We start from the raw sequence: 27889 nt of genomic DNA on the forward strand, positions 1-27889 counted from the left end.
CTACTCCTACTCCTACTCCCACCCCAATCTCATTCCACTTTGGATTAAGAGAATACCCATTCAAATCGTTAAACCTTCTCATTCTCGCATAAGCTGCTGCCAAAAAATTAAACATCCACTATTAATTCGTCATCCGTAAAAATTATCATTAAGGAGGGTCGTCGACTCGTAAAGTCATAATATATCATGCGTATCCGTCATAGGTGTGTATGTATGTCGTCCAAAACCATCTTCCAAAACTGTGTAAGAAATCGCCAAAAAGTCCTCCATCATCTTCATAAATACCATCGTCAAGAATGAGGAGTGTATCATATATTCATCTCTCATCTCCTTCACATCCACATTTCATTCCCTTTCCTCCCACATAAAAGCACTTAAAGAAACCAAGCAAGCACAGCACCCGCTGCTGCAAGACCACCTGCACTGAGAATATTAGCAGCACCTGTATATTCAGGTGCACCAGTTCCAGTAGCAGTCTTGGTTGGTCCAACGGGTGTAGCAGTCGCACTTCCGCCGGCACCTGATCCACCAGTTGTACCATTGTGGACTCCAGAGCTACCAGCGCCAGATCCGCCACCTGATCCACCGCCTGATCCACCACCCGAACCTCCGCCCGAGCCACCAGTTCCGACAGCGGTACTGACGGCGGTACCGGATGAGAAAATGACAGTGGTAATACCTGATGATGGGTCGATAATGGGAGTTGCAGAGATAGTAGGGGCTGTGATTAATGGGGGAATTACGATTGTAGTTGGGACAGTGGGTGATGTGACAGGTGGAAGAACTACTGGGGTAGAGGTAGGACAGAATGTTGTGGTGTAGGTTATGAGTTCGGTTGTTGAACCTTCGATAATCGTTGATGTACCGGTCGATGTTGTAGTTGTTGAACCGTTGAGAGATGAGGTAGCGGAGGGGTTTGGAATGGGTGTGCAGTTGGGAAGGGTGAATGTACCGTTGAAGTTACCAGAGGCACCTTGGACGATACAGCTATGAGTTGTTAGTTGTGTGATATTTAAGATCAATAGTCAAAGATAAAATGAAATGAAAGAGTTCAAGGATGATCGATGAGAGTGGAAGTGGAAGCTATAATATGAGATAAAAGGATGGGATATAATAACATACTTCTTAGAACAAGCAGCATCACCACTCTTCTCACTAGTCTCCCAACATGGTGAATAGTTCACACCATAAGGGAAGTATCCGGCAAGGTTATCATCACAGTTCCCTGGTTGACCAATGCCATTTGTACATCGAATGATAATAGGACCACCGAGAGATGAACTTGCGCAGTAAGCACCATTGGCAATAGGGCACGAGAAGGTTCCAGTAGTCGAGTCACTGTAGTGATGTTAATTCAGTTGAACCTGATGAAGGAACAGAAGATCTGTACTATTGATCTAGGGCTGGAGGGGTAACTGACTAGGTAACTTGGGCACTGCTTATACCAGCAAGAGCAGCAATCGCTGCACTAAGAGTAGCGATCGACTTCATTGTTTTTGATCTTTGATTCAGTATTTTATGAATTGATTATCGTTGTAACCAAAACTTTCATCCACTAGATATCGGAGTTGAGTTCCAAGAGTACTAGGTATTGTGGTAAGTGTTGAGTGTGGGACAAAACGATTGTGTAGATGATTGATGTTTTTGTTTACTTTGAAAATTAACGACAGACAGTAAGGTTCGATGCGACTATGCGCTTTGTTATGTTAATATCTCTTTCGGAAAGTGATATGTACGTTGATGTAAGAGGAGACAAGAATTCCTTGGGGAAAGAGGGGGATTTTATTTTATATGGACATTGCGTGGGAGGCAAGAAGTAACTGCTGGTCAACTTGACTGGCAGGTGTATATTGCTCAATATGGAAATACGGTAGCTTTCCGCCTACTATACATGTATTTAGGCGGGACCAAGAGACGAGGCGCTCCTGCGTTTTTCTATCGTGTTCATTAATCCCCTGCAGGAAAGATGCGGGATTTCATGGGTCTTTCTGAGTAGAACAAAAAGGCAGGAAAGTAAGAAATATCTTGTTAAGTAAGCAAAGAAAAGAAGAGATGGGCAAATAGTCAATCAGATGTCATCAAACATGCTGATATCTCACGACTCAACGATTCCAAAAGCTAAGCCTCTCACCCAAGACTCGGTACTTCCGATTGTAGGGCTAGGTTCCTCGTGCCTTTGTACCTTTTTTTATCTCAGATATGAGACTATTTCTAGCAAGACTCCGGTTTGCCCTCTCGTATCATGAATTCAATTTTGTCTATATTGATTGAATAAGAACAAGGAAGATGAGAAAAGACTCCGAGTTATGCCGAAGATTCATCAATAGTGGCATTGGTATAGGATAATGCCTCGTACTTATCATCATTCCATTTATTGGATGCTGAATCGACTCCATACCGGATGACTTTATTATACGGGTCAATTCAAGCGATGAGTAGATGGAAATATCCCTTGGCATTTTGATAACCCATTTGTTGGCAGGGTTGTACTGCATTTGAAGTGCTCAGTATCTGGCATTCTGAGAATTCTGTAGTGATGGTATTCAGAAAAAGATTGTCGGTCGGTTGAGCGAAGGGAAAGGAAAGAAAAATCAACAGGTAGTAAAACATGAGGAAAGATCGTGGTGTGGCTGGAACTGAACTATGTTGGCTAGCCACGAGACTTTGATCCGCTTATTCATCGCGGGGGTAGTTCTTGAAGTAGACTGAGAGAATGGCGTGAGTAAACAGTCGACATCGACATCGACATCAACATCTAATCTACATTGCCCCCTTCATTTCAATGAATTATATACACGTTATATAATCTACAACTCAAGAACTTTCCCAACATTTCCTCTTCACAAAATATAACAACTACTTCCATTTCAAATCTTCGCATCTCGAATCAATACATCCCACCTTTCCATTCTCACATAGAAAACAGCCTCGGGTCCAACGACAAACATACTTTGGTAGCATCGCCCCAAAAAGATCCCCAGACCTCGTATTCAGGACTCTCGCCAACACCATGTACGATTCTACCATCACATTTACCTTTGATACCATTTGTCCGTGGTAAGTCGTCTCCGTAAATCCTCTACATTCCTTCCTTTTCTATCCTTTTTCTTGATTCATTGCCATTTTCACCATCAGCACATTGCATATGCGGGTGATTATCCAAGCACAGTTTGATGGAATACGAGATCAAGAGTATGACTGATCGTGTTGGTCACAATTAGGACTTATCTTGCCAAGAAGAGGTAAGGGATATTCAATATTCATGGGACTATTATTGGAAGTCTGAGAATACGGATTACTAACTGCAGCAACGTTAATTAGATTGGATGAAGGTAAGAATTGGGCTTTTCTTCCATCTTAGAAGTCGGTTGAAATGATACCCAAATATCCAAAATATGGGAAATGGATTGGGAAAGGATAGCACTCACGTGATGATGATCAACGTCGTCTCCTCCTTTCCCCCGCCCTCACAATCACTCAGGTCCATACACCCATCTCCATCTACTAACAATCGCTATAGCACTCCGTATCGTCCGTTCAACAGATGCAGCTTCGAAAGTTAACTTCACCATCAAGTTTTCACCATATCAATTATATCCCGGAGCCAGCAAAGAAGGCGAAGATAAACATGCTTGGTATCGCAAATCCCGTTATGGAGATTCTGAGGACAAGATGGAAATGTACATCAAGTTGATGACTGCATATGGAAAATCCGCAGGTATAGATTACAAATTCGGTGGTACAGTTGCCAATACACTTGATGCTCATCGAGTTGTTCAACACTTTCAACAAGAAGATGTGAAAGGTGGTGGGCCGGAGACAGCGGATAAAATCGTCATGGCGTTGTATCGAATGTATTTCCAAGAAGAGAAGCATCCTAGTAGTAAGGAGACATTACTTGCGGCTTGTAAGGAAGCGGGAGTGGATGAGGGAGAAGCAGAGAAGATCATTGAGGATGAATATGAGGGGTTGATGGATGTGAAGAATTTGATTAGGGAGGCGGAGGGAAATGGTGTGGATAGTGTACCGGTTGTTAGTGTTGAGGGTAAGAGGAGAGATATAACCTTGACTGGGGCACAAGAGGTCCATGACTATGTGAAGACGTTGGAGCAGATTGTTAAGGAGAGCGAGTAAATGGTTGATGGAGGTAGTACTTTTGAGGAAAGTTCTGTGATTTATCATTCTTGGCTATGAAGCTGTTTATCAAAGGCCCAGAGGAGATGGATATAATTTGTGTCTCTAATTGTCGCTCTCGTCATTGTTTTTTGAGTTTGGTTCTTGATGCGATCTCGAAAACCACCGTTTTGCGCATCTACTTGCTTCGTATTGCATCAATTCTTCCTAGCCTACTTTTTTTCTACCTGTACCGCAGAAGTAGAAAGAATTAATAAAATTGTTTAACCTATTCCCCTCTATCGACCCTCTTCTCTCACCAAACTTACAGCAGCTTCAACATTTATAACCCAGTATTAATTGCTATTAAACCCAAACTGCGGTGTACAAGTCCAATAAAAAGCTTTAAAAATCAAGAGAAAGTCAGTATACCAAGTTAGAAATGCTAAAACTATTCTCATTCTTGAGGTAATGGTACTATTATTTACGAGAGTATGTTCTGGTCAATTCGAATTCCATCCCTCAAGATTCGTAACGATTAGAATTGCCTATAGGGCGATGTTGGAATTGATGGAATCATGCTTGAAGAGCCTCAAAATATGGAACAAAGCCATAGAATGACTAGCGAAAAGCTTGTTTTCAGCGCTAGTTTCTGGATTCACATCGATTTCGTCTTTGGGGAGTTGTCAGCAGGTAACCGCCCTATCAGCATCTTTGATACTTGGTTATACTGTGCTTTGACTATTTTCAAATATGATTGAAGTTTTCCATACACTTTGAGATGAATATGAAGATATTAGTGAGCATTTAAAATCGAGTAGCTAGAATGCTAGATGTCATCAGACGTGCAACGAAACATTACTCGCTCGCTCGCTTACTCAAACTCAAACTTTGGTGTTGATACGTGAGAATACTCACAAGTTTTACTTCGACAAGAGATACAGAATCAACGATTTGCTATATCTCTATGATTTCTTCACGAAATACAATCCTTCCTTTTTTAAATATATCTGTTTATTTTTCACGACAAGAAATGTAATCGAAGAGGAGTAACATCTTTTCCGAAACCGAGTGTCAAGATATCATTAGATGTGCAACGAAAGCAAGATTATACCCCTATTTCTCTAGCTTCGACTTATTCTGCCGGTAAAAATTTGGAAATCGTAATTCTCATTTTATCTGCATATACATCGTCAAATACACGAGTCATCAAGTCAGTCTTTGGAGATTATCAAATTTTTGCTTCTTCTGAAGATTTTTATCAAGTTTCAAAACCGTTGGTATAGATTTAGATGGACAGAATGGGATTTGCAAAGGGGTGTCTGGCTTAGCATTAGACGTGCAACAAAATTCCGTGTTTGAATCAGGCTGTTTGTTGCATATCTAGGATCGTGACGTTTCTAGCTTTGATCAACTCTTGGTGTTGTTAAGGTTGCTATCAATCTCAGTACTGAAATGAATATGTAGTAAATAATCTTTCATTCGTGTCTAGAGCTTTCTAAAATATTGGAATTTGACTCACGACTTGGGGAAGGGAAGTTGTGGGAAATAGTTACTGGTACCTATGTGGAGATAGCAGGAACGACTTCTTCATTCAATATATTTTAGTTGCAGTTTCCTAAGATGGAATTGTACCGTGCAGGAAAGACTGAAGCAAGTGTGATCTTATTTCTTCCGTTTTTTCTGCCCATGTTTACAGAATTGTAAGTCAATAATCGACACGCATATTTTCATCAGCATTGTTACCAACGTTTATTTTCTGGAAACTTCAGATCGGACAGCTTATAATTATAATAGGCTCATTATACTACTCACTGTTCATTCATTTCTCCAATTTTTGGACAAAAGCTAATACAGATTTTCTTTTCCAACGATTGTCATTCTTGCAACACGTTTCGAAGGAATAAGGGGTTGTGTGGTATGGTAAAAGTGGTCTTCTATTGGATGAAAAGTACAGCGATACTTTGAGGTGTAGAATTTGTGTTAACTTCACCTCAACACTATTCGAGTGAGTATATTCACTTTTTCATCCTCATTATAATCTCAACTTCTACTTCTACTTCAGTTTCGAGGAATTCAAGACTCTTTCTGCAATTCGATTTTCTCACGAACTCGAAGTTCTTCGATCCAAGACGGTCCTCAAAGCTACTACTCAATCTAGCTTTCCTTATTTTTACACAAACCACAATTGATCTCAATCAAATCAACCAATCCGATATCCTTCAAGATGTCATCAACCTCCTCTCCCGATTCCAATGGTACTTCGTTTCCAGGTTCTCACATTCCCCGCCCTTCTGAAGATACCGACATGCAATCTGTTCCCGAAAACACCACATACAATACTGCAGGAATGACACCCCCTCAAATTACCCAAACCCATTTGTCCAGCGTCAATACAATCATTTCTTCAGCGAAGAGCTATCGAGCGAGCTGAAAATCCCGATTTGGTTGAACCCCGATCTGATCGCGCAACAAATACTACAGTTTATTCTACCGGTTTCTCTGCTTCATCTAGTTCTTGCAGACGACGACAGCTTCTAGATAACAATTCTTTATCCCCTACGGGGTATGGAATGAATTCATCACATGATGTTACCATGAGTTCTCGCCTCCCCACGTTAGCTGAGGAAACACAAGCAGTCGCCATCCCAGGAATGGATACCCTCTCATTTGATGATGCCATGGATACTCAGCCCCCCACGATATCTGAGGTTGTACATGCACTCACCGGACTCGATTCAAGCAGTAGAATTCGAGCAAGCAGACTACCTCGAAGACACCGGATTCCGGCAAATTCCTCTCGTATACAGGGGATCACCAGAAGGAACCGTAGTTCTCGAAGAAATGCCATGGACGCACTATCGGGTCGTCCCGCCTCACCTTCCCTTCGAGAATTTGGAAACATGATACGTTCAATCGAGCCTGCAAGTAATCAGGATGCAGATGCGGATGATGAGGCGGTGGATATGGGTCCACCTCTACCCGATCCAGCTATGAATCTGGATACCTTTACCGCGAGGAGAAATGTGCGTAGCCGTAGCACATTATCCAATGTCATGTCTACAGGCGATCTGGAATATGAAAATCGAGAAAGTGATAATGCCGTGACGATGAATTCGAGTTACAATGCTGCAACACGTTCTGGTAATGTGCAACCAAGAGGCTATGAGAATCCCACAGATCAACACAGAAGAAATGCACTTGCTACATTCACAACACCTGTAAATGTAGAGTCACCTTCGGTTGCATCGACATCCACATCTACATCCACATCTACATCCAACAGTACGACAGAACCACAAAACCAATCTCAGGCAACCGGAACCGGAAACGGAACCGGAAACACGACAGTGAGTTCTCGCAAGCTATCTCAGAGTGCAACAGTGAGATTGTGGGTAGCGATGTATCGAACTAACGACACGAAACAGCAGGATCTGGAGACGATGAGAGAAGCGGGCGTGGACGATATACCGATTGCGAAATTGTCGATTGGGGGATCGTTCCGGAGATAGATAGATGGAAAGTAGTTGGTGGGTAATAGATGATGGAAGATAGATGATAGACGGCGAATGGGTGATGGGTAATTGGTAATGGTTTTTTCGACGATCCTCGGATGTCGTGGAGGAGGTTCAAATAGCGCTGCAGCAATTGTTGGGTTTGGATATCGATACGAATCTTAATGGTTGGTTGAAGTCGAAACGAGCGATGGTCTTGGATTTGGATGGTGAGGTTACGATGTGTGAAATAGAAGATAGAAGATAGATGATGGAGATGATGGAGATGAAATCACAGCGTTGAGATGAATGTTATTATTAAACCTGAATTTCTATTCTACTTTCTACTTTTTTACTTGGTGAAAGATAGATAGATAGATGAAGATCAAGTGCTTAAAATACTTTTGGGTTAAAAGCGAGTGTGAAAGGAAGTAGAGACGGATGGGTAGATGAATAGAGAGATAGAGAGATAGATGAATGGATGAATAGATAGATAGATGAATAGTGGTTAATAATTAAATAGTATAATAATCATACTCATTATAGTGTATATAATAAACTATGAATTTTGGATTTTTTAATTTATAATTAATAGAAAGAGTGATTTATTATTGGTTTTTGTTATAAATAAGTAAGTAGGTAGATACCTAGATATTTCTTTTTATTTAATATAAATAATATAATATTTCTTTCCCTCCCCCTCCCCCTTCCCCCTCGAAACAAAAGCACTCCATAAATAGACTAAATTCATATAAGACTAAGTTTATCTAAATAGTAAACTAAGAATTCATCTACTCACGTGTACTCATTCACTTACTTATTCACTCACCCCTAATCTAAACCCAGAAATTCAAATTCAAATTCAAAATTCAAAATTCAAACATAAAAACAGTCAACCGAACTAACCATATGAATACCTAGATAGATAGGTTTAAAGATTATGAAATTTTCACCTAATTCTAATTACCTACCTATTATTCTACTACCTACTTATTACCTTACTACAATCTAATATTCAACATCACAGCCAACATCATCACATCCATAAATAAATCACCAACCAGTACAATATTCTAATTCCATCCCATTTATTCAATCCTATTCCCATTCCCGTTCTTTCTTCTTATTCCCGCCTATTCCATTCCACACCAAACCACACCACACCACCCCTCTGATCCAATCTCTAATACTACTTACTCCATCACACATCTCATCTCATCCAATTTCATAACATATAATCGACTACTAAATCCACCCATCCATCCATACAACCCCCCCCCCCCAAAAAAAGACAAGAAAAAGAAACATAAAAATCTACACCACAAGCGCAAATAGGGTATCCATACAAACCAATCCAATCCATCCCAACCAAAATCCACCCAATAATCCCACCAAACGCACTGCAATTTATATATAGATAAGAAAGAAAAGAATATAAGAAAAAGATACTGTCACGGCGCCAACTACATGATCTGTAGTTGCCTTCGTGCCTCAGGCACAGCATATAGCGCGCCCTACTTCCTATAAGTAGGGCTTCAACTCTTCCATAGCTCTTCTACCCTTATGGTACAATATAAGTCTTTACCGTAACCTTGACAGTTTGTATGATCTTCAAATAAGCGATCACAGCTTGATTTCTTATTTTATTTCCAAAGCCCTACCGACGTCTTGTTCCGATCGCGCCGATCGCACCCACCATTGATCCATTGTACACCCTGCCGCCGATGTTTTGAGCCTCAAAAAGTGCCGAAGATGGGTGAACAAGCACCTGTACCAGAAGCACCTGCATCTGGCTTACCTCCGCAGTTCCTTTTCTTGAACCACGTTCTCAACTCCGCCGAAGCCGATATCTCTCCCTTTACAGACCTATTCAATGATCCAAACGCTGCACACTTCGCTGCCGCTCAAGCCGTGTTTGAATCGATCGAATCGATCGCAGGCTCATTACAAGCCCAAGCTGCCGCTGCTCAGGCCCAAGCCACCGATGCTCAATCAAAGATTGTCGAATTGAAAGATACAATTGAGACATTGAAGATTGCTGTTCGCAATAATTCGCAAGCTTCACCTCGTCGCAAGTATCTCGCCGCCCCCGAAAAGTTCAGTGGTGATGAGCAAGATATCGCAAAGCGCCAAGATCAGTACACGACTTTTCGTAGCGCAGTCAATCGCTGCTTGACCGCGGATTACGAAAATGAATCAGAGTTTCAGAAAATCACATTTCTTGCTAGCCTACTTTCTGGCCCTGCTTATACGAACAATCAGATACACTTTGATACAATCACAGACAACGCGCATGATTCCGACCTTTGGCCCTCTGGATGGCGCACTGTAGCAGGCATCTGGCGTGAATTAAACAAGCAATACCAGACTCTAGATCTCTCACGCAAAGCTTCCATGGATTACGATAAATGTAAAATGAAGAAGACCCCATTTGGTAACTTTATTACCGAATTCAAGCAGCTTGCTATCAAATGCAAGAAGACTGCCGAACAACAAGTCGCTGATCTTAAACTCAAAGTCTCACAAGAACTAATTGATGCTTCAGTTAACCGTTCCAATAAACCTTCTGCCGTTGATATCGATGTGTGGGTAGTCTGGTGGCAAGGCATCTACGATGACTTAGAGGAGAAGATTCATCTTGACAACTAATGCAAGAATCAAGGCACCAACTTCAGTGATCAGAAAAAACCCAATGAAAAGAAGCCTACTATCGCTACTGTAATATTTACACCTGATCTCTTTGGAGATCCTATACAACTAGATGCTGCTCGCCAAGGCCAGCGATCCTTATTACGTTACAATAAAAAACAATGTCTAGATCTTGGCCTCTATCTTTATTGCAAAAAGCCCGATCATATCAAATTCAATTGCAAAGAAAAGCAATGCAACGATGCAAAATATAATACCAACTCAGGAACCATACAATACCCCGATCGTCCCCCTGCTACGAACCAACACGCTCCGAATGTCCACGTTTTCCCGTTACCGATCACCATCACAACCCCGGACCCTATCGCAACGCTTATAGCCCTACTTACCAGATACATTCCCGCCTGCTAATCGTTTCCCGACTGCCGCGGCACCATTTCGATACGCCTCTCCAGTCCCCACTAGCAGCAGAGATCTGGGCGGATTCGTTGAAGGCTCCGTACATTCGGATGATAGCGGAAATTCAATTCCCCAGCCAAGCATGTTAAAAGACTAACCTCGATTCATAGTCGCGAATCGAGGTTCGTTGTGGAAAGTTTGCCTTTGTGGATTAAGAGATCGGTTATGTCTAGGGATCCTTTGTATCTTAGAACAATGAATAGCAAATCTCTTAAAATCTCAACGGAAATTTTCCTTGCGCCTAACGTGATCATCCCACTCATTGGCTTAGTAGATAGTGGAGCCGCGGGATATGGGTTTATAGATAGAACCCTCATATCCAAGCTTGGTATCCCTACACGTCCCCTCCCTACTACCCGCAACCTGTTACTTGCAGACGGAAGGACTTCTGATATCCTATCTCAGTATGCACTGTTAGATCTACGGATTAACAATCATAAAGAAATTGGCTTATTCTATATTACCAATCTTTCCGACGCGGACCCTATGATCCTCGGTCTTCCATGGCTTCAGCGCCATAACCCTACCATTAATTGGGCAACAATGACTCTTAAGTTCACGTCCACGTACTGCTCCAGATATTGCTGCCCAGTTAACTCTGCTGCAACTGTCGTCCCCGATCGTAACGATGTGCCGACCCCAGCAGACACAGCGCTCAATCCAATACCACGTACACCCGTTCGGAAGTCTATTTTGAAGTCTACTTCGAAGAAATCTACCTCAACCCCATATCGTGCCTTTGCCGAAGAAGTCATCGACGAAAGTCTCCAGACTCCCTCCTTCTCACCCCAAGACCAGTCGATACTTTTGGAATACGATCCTCCGACTCCAGCTGTGGAGAAGAATACTGATAGAAACCTCTACAACATAGATCCTGCTGATCCAATGCCACCCGACTCAAACCGCCGCTACACTCACCGAATCAACGGAAAAACAGAGACCCGCGCCAAGATGATACCAAACCGGCCGATCCTGAAACCGGCCCCAGCGCGGATCATCGCAGGCTCTAGGATACACAAAAGACCGCCACGAAACCAAAACGTTTTACCCCCATTGAACCCCCTATCGCTACAGAAGCCCTCTGAGGAACCGACTGACGCCTTACGAAATATCCGACAGAAAATGAACGATATAAAGTTCCTCACAGCTAATAGCTTTGTTCAATTCTGTAAAGATCAGGAAGCTTATATCACAAAAGTAACCTGGGATGAATTAGATAGAGCTTGCGAGTTACACCGTATAGTAACAAACGATCCTATTCAACTACGTCGCCAGTATCATGGAAAGCGATATCAAGAAGTTCATGGAAAAGACCGACCGACCCGTACCATCTACAACAGAGATTCAGAGCAAGCTACCACCCTGGCTTCGCGATCTGTTCGCTGGGTTCTTACCCTCCCTCGCCAACGAGCTCCCGCCACGACGCTCTTGGGATCACAAGATCGAGATCATGCCAGGCAAAGAGCCCCCGTACAACAAAGGTCGCCCAATGTCCCCAGCCGAGCTCCAAGTCGTTCGCAAATGGCTCCGATGATAACCTAAATAAAGATTCATCCGCGAATCCCGCTCCCGATCGGCCGCCCCACTCCTCCTAGCTGCAAAGCCCGGGGGGGGCGTTCGAATTTGCCAGGACTACCGTGGACTGAACAATGTTACTATTAAGAACCGTTATCCGCTGCCACTGATCAAAGAAACCCTCGATGCCTTATGCTATGCTAAAGTTTATACCAAATTGGATATCATCGCCGCGTTCAATAAACTACGGATCGCGGAAGGTCACGAATGGAAGACCGCTTTTACAACTCGTTTCGGCTTATTCGAATCCCTGGTGATGCCTTTCGGCCTTTGCAATGCTCCTGCCTCGTTTCAGAACTATATCAATCATGTTCTTTTGATCTCCTGGATAAGAATTGTACAGCGTACCTAGACGATATCTTGATCTACTCTGAGAATGTTACAGATCATCGAAAGCAAGTTCGCGAAGTCGTGCAGAGACTCATTGACGCTGGATTACAAATTGACATTGACAAATGCGAGTTCGAAACGAGGAGAACGAAGTACCTCGGCCTGATCATTACTCCTGGTGGTATCGAGATGGACCCCGACAAGGTTAAGACTATCCTCGAATGGAAGTCGTTAACTAAGCTAAAAGACCTCCAACGCTTTCTTAGGGTTCGCCAACTTCTACCGACGCTTCATTCGCAACTTTTCTAAAATCACGGAATCTTTAAACCGCTTGTTGAAAAAAGAGAATATATGGAATTGGACTGCTGATCAAGAGAAATGCCTTTGAAAACCTGAAGCATGCCTTTGCCTCTGCTCCAGTCCTTGCAATGTTTGATCACCACCGCCGCACAGTTGTCGAGACAGATGCTTCCGACTGGGCTGCGGGCGGAGTACTCTCTCAGTATGACGATGAGGGCCGACTACGCCCGGTTGCATACTTCTCCTCAAAACACAGCGCTGCCGAATGCAACTACGAGATCTATGATAAGGAACTACTAGCTATCATCAAGTCCTTAGAAGAATGGAGACCCGAACTATATGGAACTCAAGAGCCGTTCGAGATCATTACTGATCATAAGAATCTAGAGTACTTCACATCGACAAAGATGTTGAATCAAAGACAAGCTAGATGGGCTGAATTCCTGGCTGGTTTCAACTTTCGTATCATATACAGACCGGGTCTTAAAGCAGTTCGCCCCGATGCACTGAGTAGGAAAGCAGAAGATCGCCCTGTACACGCCGACCCTAATGACGACCGAATCAAGAATCGCTTACAAAACAGTCCTCCCGAAAAGAGTATTCGACACCGCTGCATTCAAGGACCTCATCCGACAAACAAATAACGACATCGACCTCACCGCGGCGCCTATGGGTATGATCATCCCCGATACTGAGAAGCCGATCGACGATCTTATCGATAAAGCATACGAATCATCCGAATTGGTCACTACCATGCGTAAAACACTTCAGAACCCAACTGCTCGCCATTGGCCGCTATCGATCCGAAAAGACCTCCGAATCGCTCTTCAAGACTGTAGATTAATCAATAATAAAATTTTCTATCGCGACCGCCTCTTTGTTCCCCCCTCCGCTGAGCTTCGCACCCAGATCATATACCGAACGCACTCCACTGGTCCGGCAGGACATCCCGGTCGAGTTAAAACTATTGATCTCGTCTCCGCACATACTGGTGGCCCAATATGTCGAGGGAAATCGAAACTTACGTACAAGCCTGTCAACTCTGCTTCCGAACCAAAGCCTCCCGTCTTGCCGCACCCGGATTCCTAGAACCCCTGCCAGTACCATTCCGCCCCTGGTCCGACATCTCCATTGACTACATTACACCGCTACCAATCAGCGAACGCTATGGCAAAAGCATCAACATATCGTCACAGTTGTCTGCCGCCTAACGAAAATGCGTCATTTCATCCCGGTTATAGGACTGTCCGCAGAGGAGCTCGCCGATCGGTTCGTCGAAAAAGTCTACTGCCTACACGGTGCACCTGACAATATAGTATCCGATAGAGGTTCACAATTTATATCAGAATTCTGGAAGCACTTATCCGAGCGTCTATCGATCACTTTGAAACGATCCTCCTCGTTCCACCCCGAGTCCGACGGACAAACAGAGAGGATCAATGCCATGGTAGAACAATATCTTCGGGCTTTTATGAACTTCCACCAAGATGACTGGTACGATTGGCTCCCACTCGCGGAGTTTGCGCTTAATAATACCACCTCAGAGACTACCGGCGTATCCCCATTCTTCGCTAACTACGGTTTTCACCCACGCCTCGGCGTTGAGCCCTCTTCACCTGTTCCCCCAAACCTATCATATCAACGCAAACGCGAGTTCCTAAAGGCCAACGAGATTGCGGACCGATTTGATATCATCCTAACAAAATTGAAAGCCCTAGCCGCTCAATCCATTCAGAGATATGAAGATTACGCTAACAAGACTCGCACCGACGCCCCTCTATACAAAGAGGTAACAAAGTATGGGTTAGTACTAAGAATATGAAAACCAATCGCCCGATGAAGAAAGGTGATGACAAATGGGATGGCCCCTATAAGATTCTAAAAGTTTATAAACGAGCCTGTCTACTCCAGCTCCCCACTAGTTTTAAGATCTTTCCAGTATTCCACAACTCATTACTCCGACCACTCCACCGCTCACCTGGACTAGCCGGTCAAGAAGCGATCAACGAAACCGAATCCCGCCGAAACCAAGGCCGTATCCTAGAAAGAGATGACGAAACGAACGAGGAAACCGAGCGGTGGGAATTCGATAAACTACTTGACTGCCATAACGAGGACGGATTTCACTACCAAGTTCAAATGGAAACATCACCCAGCATCTTGGCAACCCGCCGAAGACCTTCGCGGCCAGGAAGACACGATCATCGCTTTCCATTTAGCAAATCCAGATAAGCCAGAACCGCCCGCTTGGGTAGGCTTCAAAAGATCTACTACTCCTGATCCCCCGCTAGTACTTACACTAAGCGCACCCCCGAATCGAGGCCGAGGCAGACCTAAAAAGCTCCGGCAATTGATTACTACTCCCAAGAAAGTTCATTTTAATCCAATAGTAGAAATTAGAGTATTTTAGTGTTATTTTGTTTTCTAAAAGGTCAATTGGTATTGCGATCGTGGACCGATCGCCTTGAGCGGGGGGTACTGTCACGGCGCCAACTACATGATCTGTAGTTGCCTTCGTGCCTCAGGCACAGCATACTAGCGCGCCCTACTTCCTATAAGTAGGGCTTCACTCTTCCATAGCTCTTCTACCCTTATGGTACAATATAAGTCTTTACCCGTACCTTGACAGATACGCTCCACAATATGATACCCATAAATCCCGTCTCCAAATTCAACAAAGAAACTTAACAAAAGAAATTCCCCATCACATAGCGAAATATTGAAGATGATCGATCCATATCCATACTCCGATTCCATATTATCATATTGAACTCCAATCTTTCCTTCTATTATCCACCCAAGACTCTCAATACCTAGATATGATCATCATTCCTCCAAAACCTCCGCCAAAGCATCTCTATCAACCAAATCCGGCACCACCTTACTAGGCGCTTTTTCTGTTTGTCTAAACCCTGGAATGGGTCCTTTCTGATTAATTCCCGCCGCTCTGCCCAACATAGCTCTTAGAGGCTCTTGCGTTATAGAAATAGATGGTGTGCTCACAGCCCGGATAGTCGGTGGAGGAACAGGTACATGAGCGTTGGAGGAACTTCTAAGATCATTTGTTGATTTCGCAGGAGACATTCCCCAACGACCAAAGACCCATCCGCCGACTTTCTTTCCTAGACCAGTACTACTGTTATTGCCTTCGTTAGATGAACTGGATCGAATGGAACTTTGATCATTGCTTGTTGATCTCGGTGAGTGTGAGTGTCCAATGTTGGAACGAAGATAACTCGTACTATCATGACCGGCTCGAGATAAAGTTGGCCGAGCTGTAATCATCGACGCACCAGTAATAGTTTCGGTAGAGTACGTCATTGTTGGAGTTGAAAGTCTAGATTGTGGTCTTATTAATGATCCGACCGAAGTCATATTTAATTGTGACGGTCGAGTTTTTAACGTATGAATATCAATGCCTGAAATCGAAACAATTGATTCACGAGATGAAGAACGATGTAACCTAGGACCAAATTGACGAGGTATCCACTCGTCAATCGTGTTATCAGAAACATCTGAAGTAGTAGGATTTGTAGAATCGCCCGTGAGAGACGGAACTCCAGTAAATTGTAGGCCTCCAATATCATGAGAATCATCGTCATCCTCCTCTTCGTGAATTATATTATGAGGTTGAAAATTAGAAATAGCAGAAAAGCTTCGGGTTGAGACTTCAGAGGGTCGCTTTCTGTGATATGAAGGATGAACTCGAGGTGACAATGGGTCAATACTTGAGGTAGGCGATGTCGGACGCGATGAATCAATATCAAAACTGCGATCGAATAGAGCACTACTTCGATACATAGATTGTGGAGATGATGGCACAGATGAAGGAGCAAATTCTGACAATTGACTCGATTGAGCTGACCATCGATGATTCGTATTAATAGGACTTGGGACGGTGACTGCTGTTTGAGCCAATATAGCATTCTCTGCGCCTCTAGAGATGCGTGGAGATTGCGGACTTCGAGTGAGTGGAGGAAAAATACCAGAACTCAAAGAAGTTCGCTTCTTTTTTGGCTTACGCGCTTCATCTCTCTTTGGTATATGGTAATGGTGATGTATGTGAAGCGCTTGGGAAATAAGTTGTTGTTCCTGTGGTCGTGGTTCGGAATCCTGTTCGCTTGGCGCAAGTTCAGCCCCTAATGTCCGCTGCTGAGCTACGTTGTCAACATCCTCCGCACACATCGGTTGATGCATCAATAATTGTTCTCGTAATGTCTGTACTTCATCATTCGAATTCATCAGCATCTCTCTCAACTCCACTATTCCAAGCTGTAAATTCGCATTATCTTGTAGAATATCCTTCACAAAATGCGAGACAACGCTGGTACCATGCTTGCCTCTGCCTGATGTAGCGGCAGCAGCACCCTTCAAACGACAGGCAGCCGTATCCAATTCTCGTTCGACTGTCCGTTGCCTCTCCATACGCCCCAGAATTTCCACATGTCGTTCCCTCTCTTCTTGTGCTTCTCGTTCAATTCTCTCCAACTGATCCTGTAAATCACAAAGTCCTCGTTCCGCTCTCTTCCATCTCAATATCGCCGTGCGTTCTTCTGCAGCCGTATGTATAATGGTTTTTCGTAACGTTTCCTGTTCTTCCTCCAAGATTGCCAAATCTCTCTCTAGTTGATATGTTCTCGAAGCTAAAGTTTCGAGACGTTTCATTTCGGTACGCGTACTCTGTAACGTTGACTCGAGTAATTTGATCTGCATTTCGGATTCCTCATAACTATCATTGAGCCCTTCGAGTTGATCTAGCAGTGCCTTGTTCTCCTCAATCGTCTTTTCATTCTTCATTTCCAGTTCCTTCTTATCCACTTCCAACTGCTCGATCTTCGCCGTCATCTTTGCTCGTTCTCGTTCCGCATCGAGCATATAATGTTCATGCCTTTCTAACAAAGCCTGCAGAGCAAAAGTCAATGATTGATTCATCTTCCTAAGATTGATTTCCCGCGCCCCCACTCCTTCGCATCCATTTAATTATACATAAGCGCGTGCGATAACGCGGGGTTGTAAACAAAGAAAGAAGATTAGATTAATTTAAATCGAGGCCAAAAGTAAACAATCCAAGAAGCAAGGTCACAGTATCCACTTCCCCCAAGTAAAATCTCTGCTACCTTTAATTTCCCCTGAGGTCTGACAATGTGAAGGGAAGGGAAGGGAAAAAAGTAAGAAAGATGGAGTTGAGGAATGTAGAAAGATCAAGAGTAACATTGACACCAGAAAATGAGAAACCAGATGGAAAGAAATCATTCATACCTGACCCATTTGAGCCGCCAATGTCACATCTCCCTCCAACTTGTCCAAGACCTCGCCATTATGAAGGAGAAATGCGCAGTCTTTGCGACCACAACAACATTTCAGTGTGCTACGTTCTTGTTCATCCGATCTTGGAATGTGGTCGATTAAATCTGATAAATGTGCCATAATGCGGGCGTTTTTCTTGGTGTGCAGACTAGATGGGACCTCGGGAAGCTAGAGAAAGTGGCTGCGTTGTCTCTCTGGCGGGCTGAAGAAGAAGAGTACCTGGTAGGTACAGGTACAGGTACAGGTACAGGAACAGGTACAGGAACAGACACAGGAACAGGAACAGGAATTTCGGGATTTCAGGGTTTCAGGGTTGTTGGCTGAACTTTGGCTTCTGAATCGTAAAGTTTGAAGTTGTGCTTCCTTGGTGGAGTGTTGTGCTCTCCTGCTAACATGGTCGCGGATTTATTTATTCCATTGTATTCATTATATAATCTAGAATAGGTAGTTTCCGGTGAAGGGGGGAGGGGGTTTTTGTGAATGTATTTTGTGAATGTTTTACGAAAAGGAAGGAAAGGAGAGGAGAAGGACAGGTAGTAGTATACTAAGTAGACAACGGTGTAGAAACAAGAGAGCGAGGGAGAGAGAGATGATGGTGAATGTTGCGAATCTTGTGATTGTTAAGAAGAAGAGGTTGGGTTGGGTGGGATTGGATTGGATTGGATTGGATTGCGTTGATTTGGTTTACCAAGTAATTTGGATACTTTCTTGAAGATATGGACCATCTGTCGCATGGTATTGTCAGTAATGTGGGAATTACTCACCTGCATCTTTATCCCAGGGACATCAGTCGGATGCACATGGAAAGGCACGGTAGACACAATCGACACGGTAGACACGGTTGGTAGGTTGGTAGGGTGGTAGGTTGGTAGAGATCACATCCGGGTTCACCAGGTTCCAATCATTTTGATCAGGTACCGTTGATGATTGATTGGCCTCTTGGTATGAGATTGGTGTAGATTAGCATACATAAGTCGAGATTAACATGATTAATATACATTAATTTACATTCATGTACATTTCACATCCATTCTTGTACATTCTTATCCATTCACATACCTTAGTCTGGAATAAATACCTGAAAATAACCATTCAAAGTTCGTCATTCAACAGCTGTTCCCTGTTGGAATTGCTAGTAAGGTACTACTTGATGCTTGTCCATTGTACTCGGTGCTGTGTAACTAAGAGAGAATAAAATATATCGTCAAATTTGGGGTTGGGGTGAAGAAAAAAAAGAAAAATTAAGGGGGGGATGAAGAAGTCGGTCAAGCCAGCGTCCTTTTCTCTCTTTTCTCTCGAAGTGAGCAAGAGCTGGGAAAGCTTGGGTGTTTGTGATTAATGTCCTAGTATATCATAAGAAACCCGAGACATTACAGACATCTCACACATCTCATGAATGAAGATCACGCGTTACGAGTCAGCTATCAACTATCACCCATCATTTCCGTCCACTAGTTCGATGGAGCGAGCACGAAATCACATGGGAGTAGGTAATACAATCAATACAATCAATACAATCAATACATACGATGTTGTTCAGTCAACCAAATAACAAATTATTGGATGAACCCCTTCAACTTATGATGATGAAATCCGATTCCATTCCAATTCCAATTCAATCCTTCAAATTCATAGCATACATCTACTCAAGCCAAATACAATATACTCCGTACTACACCTCCAGCTATGTATCTACACAACATACAAAACACCCCCTCCCATCACACCATCCCCCAAACCACAGTAATAGAGAAACATCCAGAAACATTCCTGGTAACGTACCTACCTAGTATTTGAACAACAATGTACTTCATGTACTTCACATCAGTAACTATTCATATCAGTAACTACAAAGTATACTGTATCATCCATCCCATCCCAGTCCATCTGTACACCTGTACAACTGTACAAACCTAAACCTAAACTTTGATAAACGATGCGAACATGGTGTCTTATAATTACCTAGTATGTAGATGAGAGAGAAACGCACGGTCGAGACTCGATTATGAATATGATTCTTGGATTTGGGGATTGGACTTGGGGATTGGGATGGTACAAGAATATGAAAGATGTGTATGGGAGAATCTAGATAGATGTCTGTCTCGAGTCTGTCAAGAGAAAGTTAAAATTTCTTATCAATTATTTATTATCTATTAATTTTTAATCTTTGATATTCAATCGCAATGAATTGATAATATAATTAAAATAAATCCAATCACAGATTACTTATAAAATTATTATATAAATAACCCTATAGATACCTACCTACCTACTCGTAGATAACCTCACCACATACACATAAACACATACTCCATACACAACCTCCCACTCCCTCCTCCCAAGAACCCCCCTCAAATCAAATAAAAATTTCCCTCACTCACACTCACTCACATCATTAAATCTCATCATCATCATGATCATCATCTACATACTACTGTACCAATCAACGCACCCCGTACCAAGAAATCCGTACCAAGAAATCCCATCCCATTCAATTCAGCGGTCTGCTCTGCTCTACTTATCTAGTCCATCTCTCTCATCTAGTCCATCTCCATCTAGTCCATCTAGGTAGCCCGTGACTCTCACCGTTCTTTTGAAAGTTTTGAGGAGGTGTTTATTTATATTCATACATATATTCATATGAATATATACATACATATATACATATACGAAGATTGGAAGAGTAATCAATGTAAACCCCACTTTTACTAAAATCTTATTATTTTTATAGATTTTGCTATTGCTTTAAGTGATTCGAATAGATATTGAGCTATTCCTTTTAAAATTCAATTTTTGAAGCTTTTACTTACTTTTTATTAATTCTAATAGTTTTTTAATATTTAAAGTATTTGAAACTTCTGATAGATTCTAAATAGATTCTAGATAGAATTTCAAATTAATATTCAATAAGAAATTAGTGATTTTTGTTGAAAGGTGTGGTTCACGTGATCGTGGAGCAGGGGGAGCTAGCCCCAACTAGTACTAGTAAGAGCTCTGTCCTATACAGAGCTCTTCCCCTCAGAAGTAGTAGAACTTACAAAAAACACACTGGTCCTCCTAATGCCATCACTTTCTACCCTATGCTTCCCATCTTATTCCCTGTAGAGAGTCATACTTAAAACAATTTTGAATAAATTATAAATAAAATATAACTTTTATAATACTTCTATTATCTAGAGTTTACTATATAATTTTTCAACCAGCAATATGATTCTATTAATTCAAGGACTAAAAGTGGGAATATATTTAGATGTATTTATATTACTTATCCTTTTACCCTCTATATTATTATTTATTTATTTATTTATTTATTTATTTATTTATTTATTTATTTATTGATTTATGTATTTATTTATTTATTTATTTATTTATTTATTTATTTATTTATTTATTTATTTATTTATTTATTTATTTATTTATTTATTTATTATTTATTTATTTATTTATTTATTTATTTATTTATTTATTTATTTATTTATTTATTTATTTATTATTTATTTATTTATCTATATCATCATACACATCCCCACATCCATTCCCCTCACCACACTACCACGCTACCCACGCGCAGACTTTTCAGCTTCCTTCTGCATATACTCCATAAGTATGTACAGAGTATGCACAGAGTATGTACAGAGTATGCATGATTATGGGGCGTGATATTATGTAGTCTCACATTTTTCGATCGCAGTATTGTTTGGAGATGGAGATGGAGAATGATGTATTTATTTATTTTTGGGATTGGGGTTTGAGGTTTGAGGAGGGGGGGGTGGGAAGAGAGGGAGAGAGGGAGAGAAGATGTGCTATTGTGTGGAATACCTAGGTAGTATTGAGTTATGGGGGGGAGTGTAAGAAGGTGAAAAGGGAAGATCTGGATGGATTTATTTATCCAAGGTAAATTTTTATAACTACAACAATTATACGTTATACCCATACATAATATTATCTATACATACAAATACAATTATAAAAATCTATCTGCAGAGCACAATCTAAAAAGCCCCATCACACTTCACATCCCCAAACCCCTCTCTTAACACCCTTTTCCCTTTCCCCCCATCCCATAAACCTCCACCATCCTCCCCCAACCGCCTCCCCACTCCAATAAGCCCCCGTCGTCGTCCCCAACGCAATAAAAGGCGCCGTATGCTCCCCCGCAAACCACAATCTCCTCTCCGGCACCCCCTCTCTCAAAACCTTCACATCCGCATCCCCCTCTCTCAACCCCACTTGAAAATTCGTATAACTTCCATTTCCCGCCAGATCATCATTGATCCACGTGGTACCCACACAAGATAATGGTGTGCAATCTGCATTTCCCTCTTCATAGTTAGGGAGCAGGGAATAATAGGGTTTGAAAAAGGAAATCAGGAATGCGTCTTTTTCGCCCGCAGTGCGCAGTCTAGAGAGGGTTTGGGCGAAGAGTTGAGATTGCTCGCCGTAGATGTAGAGGAGGAGGGTGGGGTGTGCATTTTCGGGGGTGAATGAAGAGAGAGGTACGATTTCTTGATGCCATTTGTGAGGATTGGTGGTGGTGGTGTAGGTGGGAGCGAGCCACTGGGTGAAACCGTCAAAGGTTTGGGAGGAGGGAGGGAGCTTGGGATTGCTCCAGAACGCGTGGGGAAAGGTTATGTAGACCTGTGGGATTGTCAGACGGGAGTTGGGGAATGGGAAAAGGAGGGCACACACTTTTTCGAGACATCCAAAGCCGAGGGAGTCGATGGCGGAGAGAAATCGGGTGGGGAGCGCAGGGTGGAATGCTTGCTTGTTTTTCTTTAGCCAGCCGAGTGGTGTGGTCATGACTACTTCGTCGAATTCTAAGCTTTTGCCGTCATCTGTGAATATGGTGACATTTTCTGGATTTGTTTCCACGCGAGTAACTCTTGTTAGGTATTTGATTTTTGCACTTTCCAGAGCTGGTTTGGCGACCTGAGCGAGGATCTTTTTGTATGTTCCAGCGACAAAAATATTCTCTAGTCCACGAATTAGTCCACTTAAACTCAGATCTTTTTCAGCCACTCAAACAATGACATAACGATTGAATATTGTGCGTTGCATGTATAACCTTTGACAATTTGGAACCAGGAGAATTAACTTACCTCCGTCAATACACTCTTCCAGCCAAAAGAATTTCAAACTTTGCTTCTTCACTGAACTCCCGACAAAAGTTCCCCATATATCAGCAAATTGAATCGACACTCTTCTCTTCTCCGCATCATCGGGATACTTTTCCAAAAGTTTCTCTTCAATAAAATCATAAAGACTCTTATCAGGATCAATACTCTCCGAATTTTCCTCCGAATACTTAAACGCCCCGTGAATAATTTCCCACACTTCATTCATCATTGCATCTCCATCAGCAAGAGGCGTTCCATCCTCTCCAAACCAAATTCCCTTTTCAGCCCAAGTATGTACTTCGGTATTGGTACTCTTGGCCATATCCAATAATGGTTGATCGTCGCTACCGTGAAGCCAATTTGCTCCTAGATCGACCAATGGACCGGATGGTAAGTTTATTTGATGAACTCGGCCGCCGATTCGATCACGACCTTCAAGGATTGTAACGTCGAAACCATGTTGGAGTAGTATATCGGCGCATCGAAGTCCAGAGAGTCCAGCGCCGACTATACAGACTTTTGGTGGTGATGAGGGGTTTTGCTCGCGTAGCTTAGAAGGAGAGGGATTAGTCTGGGAATCAACGTCTGGATATGACATATCCACGATTTACATTCGAATGAAATACTATTTCATTGTTTACTTACCTTGATTGAGGGACTCGATGGTGAGCCCATGATATTGGACTGACGTGTTTTAGACTGGCAAGAATATAAATCTTGGTAAATCCTTGATGTGCTTTTGTCTAATAAGCCGTGTGAGTTATCGAAAAGCATCTGGGAGCATAGAAGTAAAAGTGGCACGAAATCTTTAAGAAAATTGAGGAGGAGTGATCGCAATGTATATTCAAGTGTGCAAATTGCGTACAGGTTTCGAACTGTAATGCCAAGATAGAGTGAAAACTAGGGGTCTCGCTTGAGTATTCACAGTTCAGTAGGCCGGACGAAAGCAGCTCAGCTCAATCAATGATATTGATGCCCAGCAAACAGAGACATGATGTCTTTCAACACGAACCTCTAAAATCTATAGTCATTAAGACAAGTAGATGATGAGCACTTGCTCCACTCTTGAAGAGTCTCGTCTTGTCAGGAGATGACGAGCGACAATAACTTGAAAGTGCGAGAGTCTCTCAGGCAAACAAGACATTACAAGAAATACAGTTCTCCAAATACATATCGATATTTTTCCAAGAAATATGAAAGGGCAAGATCCGATAAACTCTGTAGAAAGATATTCATCTCCGATACAGCAACATATTGTGTGTCATTCCCAGCGGGTTTGTGAGTAAATTGAGGAGTGTGATGTTAACGGAAATGAGGATTGATCATACCTGACGTAAGTATATTCTCAGCTTTCATATCTAACTCCCTTACTTAGGTATATTCAACCCTATATCTCCTTCTACGAGTGTTGTGGTTCCTGCACTGGATTTCCAACTAGAGAGATTTCATTGGTGGGATGGTGGACAAAATTAGATGATTATGTAAGCAAATCTTTTCAATTAACACGCCTGAGCACGAGCCGACGCATCATTTTCGTGCTAGCTTACCGGAGATCAAGTACTACGATATAACAAAATGGCCACCCAGATTCAGGCTCAGATTGAAGCCAAAATTTGGTCTTCATCTTTCACATTCCAATCATGCGAACCTCGAGAATATCGAAAGATACTGCGAAGATAATCAACGCAACGTCTACTTCACCACGACGTTCTACAAGGTCTCTGTCTCGGTTTGCCTTTAATGCTTCGATCGAGGATGAAGATAAATCGCCAACCCCAGATATTGAAGATGTCATTCCTTCATCATCGAGTCTTAAAAGAAAGAGAAATTCTGCTCCAAAGACTGCCATAAAGAAACAATCACTCAACGAAACTACAATCAAGACTGAAATCGACAACACTGTCGCGTTTTCTCCTCCGTCGAAAACAAGTCGAGTACGCAAACCCGCGCGTAAAGTCAAGAATGAAGATACCGGAGAGATAGAGATCCAGCCTCCCAATAATTGGCGCGAAGTCTATGATATCGTAATGGAGATGCGGAAACTGGGTGTTGCGCAAAATGCAGCTGTAGATACGATGGGATGTGATAAATTGGGACAAGAGACTGTGGATCCGAAAACGAAGAGATATCATACCTTGACTGCTTTGATGTTGTCTTCGCAGACTAAGGATACTACCAATGCAGTTGCGATGAATCGTCTTTATACGGAGTTACCTGCTCATAAGGAGGGTGCGCCGATTGGGTTGACGTTGGATAACATATTGGCTGTGGATCCGAAATTGTTGAATGAGTTGATTTGGGTGGTGGGATTTCATAATAATAAGACGAAGTATATCAAAGCTGCGGCGGAAATTCTTAGAGATCAATGGAACGGCGATATACCGGATACTATTGAGGGCTTGATGTCTTTGCCGGGAGTTGGTCCAAAGATGGCATATTTGTGTATGAGTAGTGCTTGGGGTAGAACGGAGGGAATCGGTGTCGATGTACATGTTCATCGCATTACGAATATGTGGGGTTGGCACACGACTAAAGGACCAGAGGAAACAAGATTGGCTTTACAAGCTTGGTTGCCCAAGGAACTATGGCACGAGATCAATTGGTTACTAGTTGGATTTGGACAAACTGTCTGTTTACCAGTTGGAAAGAAATGTGGAAGCTGTGAGTTGGGAATGAATGGATTGTGTAAGGCAGCCGATAGAAGCAAAGTTACAATTGGAAGAAAGATCAAAGAGGAAAAAATCAAGACAGATCAGGAGGGTAATGTGGTTGAGCGAACGGAAACGATCAAGGCCGAAGAGGATAGCAAGGACATACCGCTGAATCCTGAAGAGAAAGCTCAATTAAAGTCTGAGGCTGGTATTGTCAAGCAGGAAGAAGAGGATGCCGTTCTAGCAGACATCGCCAATGCTCCTGGAGAATTAGAGAAGACGTCAAAACGGAAGAAGAGATGAAGTTGTTTCCACATCATTTTGTTGTTGTATCATAGCTTGTATTTGAATTTTTGTGTGTAGCTCACATCGTGTAATCTATCCTCGCATAATAGAGGGGCTCGTATGTCTGGGGCTGAGTGGCCATATTCCAAATTACAAGACTTCAGTCCTTAATTCACATGTTGTATAGCTCTCATCCTCGTTTCTACAATATCACAATATCACAAAACTATGGAATCGTACTATTGTGTATGTTTATATTTTGTATTATTCATTGATCTCTCCGGAAATGGCCTGACCACCATCTATCTCAAAATGCCTCCCAAATGCTTATCCGAAAACGCCATCACCTATGCACCAGAAACAGCTCATCCACCCCACCATTCATTCCATGCATATATTTCTTCTGCCCATCCTGTATCTTCTTCCACCTCCCTTACTCCACCTCAGGTTCTCCTCAGGGCCTTCTCAGCCAACAATGGCCATCCGAGTACAAGTGCAAAACCGGGGAAATATCTACATGTTGTATTAGTCTCTATTCCACAATTTTTGTTCGAAATAGTTCTAAAGGCAGCCAGCCTGAAGAAAGCAAAGAAGAAAGAACTTACAATACAGCATTTCCGGCAGTCCTCTTGACCAATTTGCCCCAATCAGCTTTAGCGGCTTGTTGAGAAATAGAATAGCGTTCGAATGGATGTGGTTCGAAGCCACGTGCTACTTGGCGGGCTCGGGTGAGGATGGAAAAGGTGCGGCGGGAAGCAACTTGTCGGATTATTGGGGACATGACTGTTTTGTGGGTGTTTTTCTGTTGATTGGTTGGATGGATGATTTTTGTGAGGGTATATGATTGGATTGAGGAGTGATGTTTATGTGTGTGTTATGATTGAGTGAAGTGATTGGTATATTGTATACACTGTATGATTGTATTGTATAATATGATATGCAAGAACAGTAACACGACAGCGAGGATGCATATATATACCAACAAGATATCCATCAATTCACTCAACGACAACATAACCTCATCCTACGCAACCCGAAAGACCTCTCCAGCCAAACCACAGCCTCCAAACCCCCAATCCCAAACCGAACCATCATGATCCCATTCCGCAAAAACATCATGCCGAAATTACCATTCATGCAGACCATGTGTATAACATCTCCTGATCTCTTCGCTTGAAATCGCTTCCTTTAATTTTCCTTACCGCGCTTGAAAATTATTATCCAATGAGATTGTGTGGCTTACAAAGATTTGTTTGATTACATGATACGATTGTAGAAGAATGGAAGAATGGGAAAGGAAAATGTCGGGATTGAATGTCGGGTCGAGAGACTGTAAGAAAAGTTGGACAATAGCACGATGGTGGTGTGACGAGGGAGTGGTATCAGGTCATTTTTGGAGAGGCTAGGCTGGATAGGGTATAGTGGGATTTTCGGCGGGTTCCGAATTTTTGGGTGTTGGTGTGTGCTGTTGGTGCTTACCTATTCGTTTTTTTGACGACGACGGAAGTTTCTGGATCGCGATGTTAAATGTTGGTGTATTGTTTATCTCTGGAAAGAAACTGAGGAGAAGTTTTGATTATTGAGATGTTTATTACTTCGGATGCGGCTA

The 27889-nt window shown here is 42.5% G+C and overlaps 7 protein-coding genes across 7 annotated transcripts; 3 read left to right on the forward strand and 4 right to left on the reverse strand.

The window, feature by feature from the left end:
• Nucleotides 1-374: 374 nt before the first annotated feature.
• EAF02_005534 (uncharacterized protein) lies at nucleotides 375-1491 on the reverse strand (the record flags this gene model as incomplete). Its single annotated transcript, XM_038901582.1, has 3 exons — nucleotides 375-987; nucleotides 1123-1338; nucleotides 1421-1491. 3 exons carry the CDS (start codon nucleotides 1489-1491, stop codon nucleotides 375-377), a joined length of 900 nt encoding a protein of 299 aa, XP_038758922.1.
• A 1519-nt stretch (nucleotides 1492-3010) lies between these two features.
• On the forward strand, nucleotides 3011-4134 carry EAF02_005535 (uncharacterized protein; the record flags this gene model as incomplete). The annotated part of the gene is made up of 4 exons (XM_038901583.1): nucleotides 3011-3057; nucleotides 3222-3242; nucleotides 3322-3332; nucleotides 3521-4134. The coding sequence occupies 4 exons, from the start codon at nucleotides 3011-3013 to the stop codon at nucleotides 4132-4134; spliced, it is 693 nt and encodes a 230-aa protein (XP_038758923.1).
• A 2206-nt stretch (nucleotides 4135-6340) lies between these two features.
• EAF02_005536 (uncharacterized protein) lies at nucleotides 6341-7625 on the forward strand (the record flags this gene model as incomplete). The annotated part of the gene is made up of 2 exons (XM_038901584.1): nucleotides 6341-6502; nucleotides 6525-7625. 2 exons carry the CDS (start codon nucleotides 6341-6343, stop codon nucleotides 7623-7625), a joined length of 1263 nt encoding a protein of 420 aa, XP_038758924.1.
• Nucleotides 7626-15746: 8121 nt separating this feature from the next.
• On the reverse strand, nucleotides 15747-18347 carry EAF02_005537 (uncharacterized protein; the record flags this gene model as incomplete). The annotated part of the gene is made up of 2 exons (XM_038901585.1): nucleotides 15747-17822; nucleotides 18180-18347. 2 exons carry the CDS (start codon nucleotides 18345-18347, stop codon nucleotides 15747-15749), a joined length of 2244 nt encoding a protein of 747 aa, XP_038758925.1.
• A 3885-nt stretch (nucleotides 18348-22232) lies between these two features.
• Nucleotides 22233-24735, reverse strand: EAF02_005538 (uncharacterized protein; the record flags this gene model as incomplete). The annotated part of the gene is made up of 5 exons (XM_038901586.1): nucleotides 24673-24735; nucleotides 23990-24087; nucleotides 23327-23894; nucleotides 22917-23245; nucleotides 22233-22865 (listed from the first exon to the last, which is right to left on the reverse strand). The coding sequence occupies exons 1-5, from the start codon at nucleotides 24698-24700 to the stop codon at nucleotides 22233-22235; spliced, it is 1656 nt and encodes a 551-aa protein (XP_038758926.1). The 5' UTR covers nucleotides 24701-24735.
• A 249-nt stretch (nucleotides 24736-24984) lies between these two features.
• On the forward strand, nucleotides 24985-26298 carry EAF02_005539 (uncharacterized protein; the record flags this gene model as incomplete). The annotated part of the gene is made up of 1 exon (XM_038901587.1): nucleotides 24985-26298. One exon carries the CDS (start codon nucleotides 24985-24987, stop codon nucleotides 26296-26298), a length of 1314 nt encoding a protein of 437 aa, XP_038758927.1.
• Nucleotides 26299-26440: 142 nt separating this feature from the next.
• EAF02_005540 (uncharacterized protein) lies at nucleotides 26441-27192 on the reverse strand. The gene is made up of 2 exons (XM_038901588.1): nucleotides 26886-27192; nucleotides 26441-26793 (listed from the first exon to the last, which is right to left on the reverse strand). The coding sequence occupies exons 1-2, from the start codon at nucleotides 27059-27061 to the stop codon at nucleotides 26724-26726; spliced, it is 246 nt and encodes an 81-aa protein (XP_038758928.1). The 5' UTR covers nucleotides 27062-27192; the 3' UTR covers nucleotides 26441-26723.
• Between the last annotated feature and the right edge of the window lie 697 nt (nucleotides 27193-27889).

Source organism: Botrytis sinoallii, assembly GCF_014898435.1.
Source record: "Botrytis sinoallii strain Bc 23 chromosome Unknown BSIN_008, whole genome shotgun sequence".
NCBI lineage: Eukaryota > Fungi > Ascomycota > Leotiomycetes > Helotiales > Sclerotiniaceae > Botrytis > Botrytis sinoallii.

Excerpts from the sequence above, each read along its gene's own strand:
- EAF02_005540 (XM_038901588.1), bottom strand. The coding sequence starts at position 27,061 with ATGTCCCCAATAATCCGACAAGTTGCTTCCCGCCGCACCTTTTCCATC. Across the intron at positions 26,794-26,885 it reads ACTGCCGGAAATGCTGTATT|ATATTTCCCCGGTTTTGCAC; the intron begins GTAAGTTCTTTC and ends TACAACATGTAG.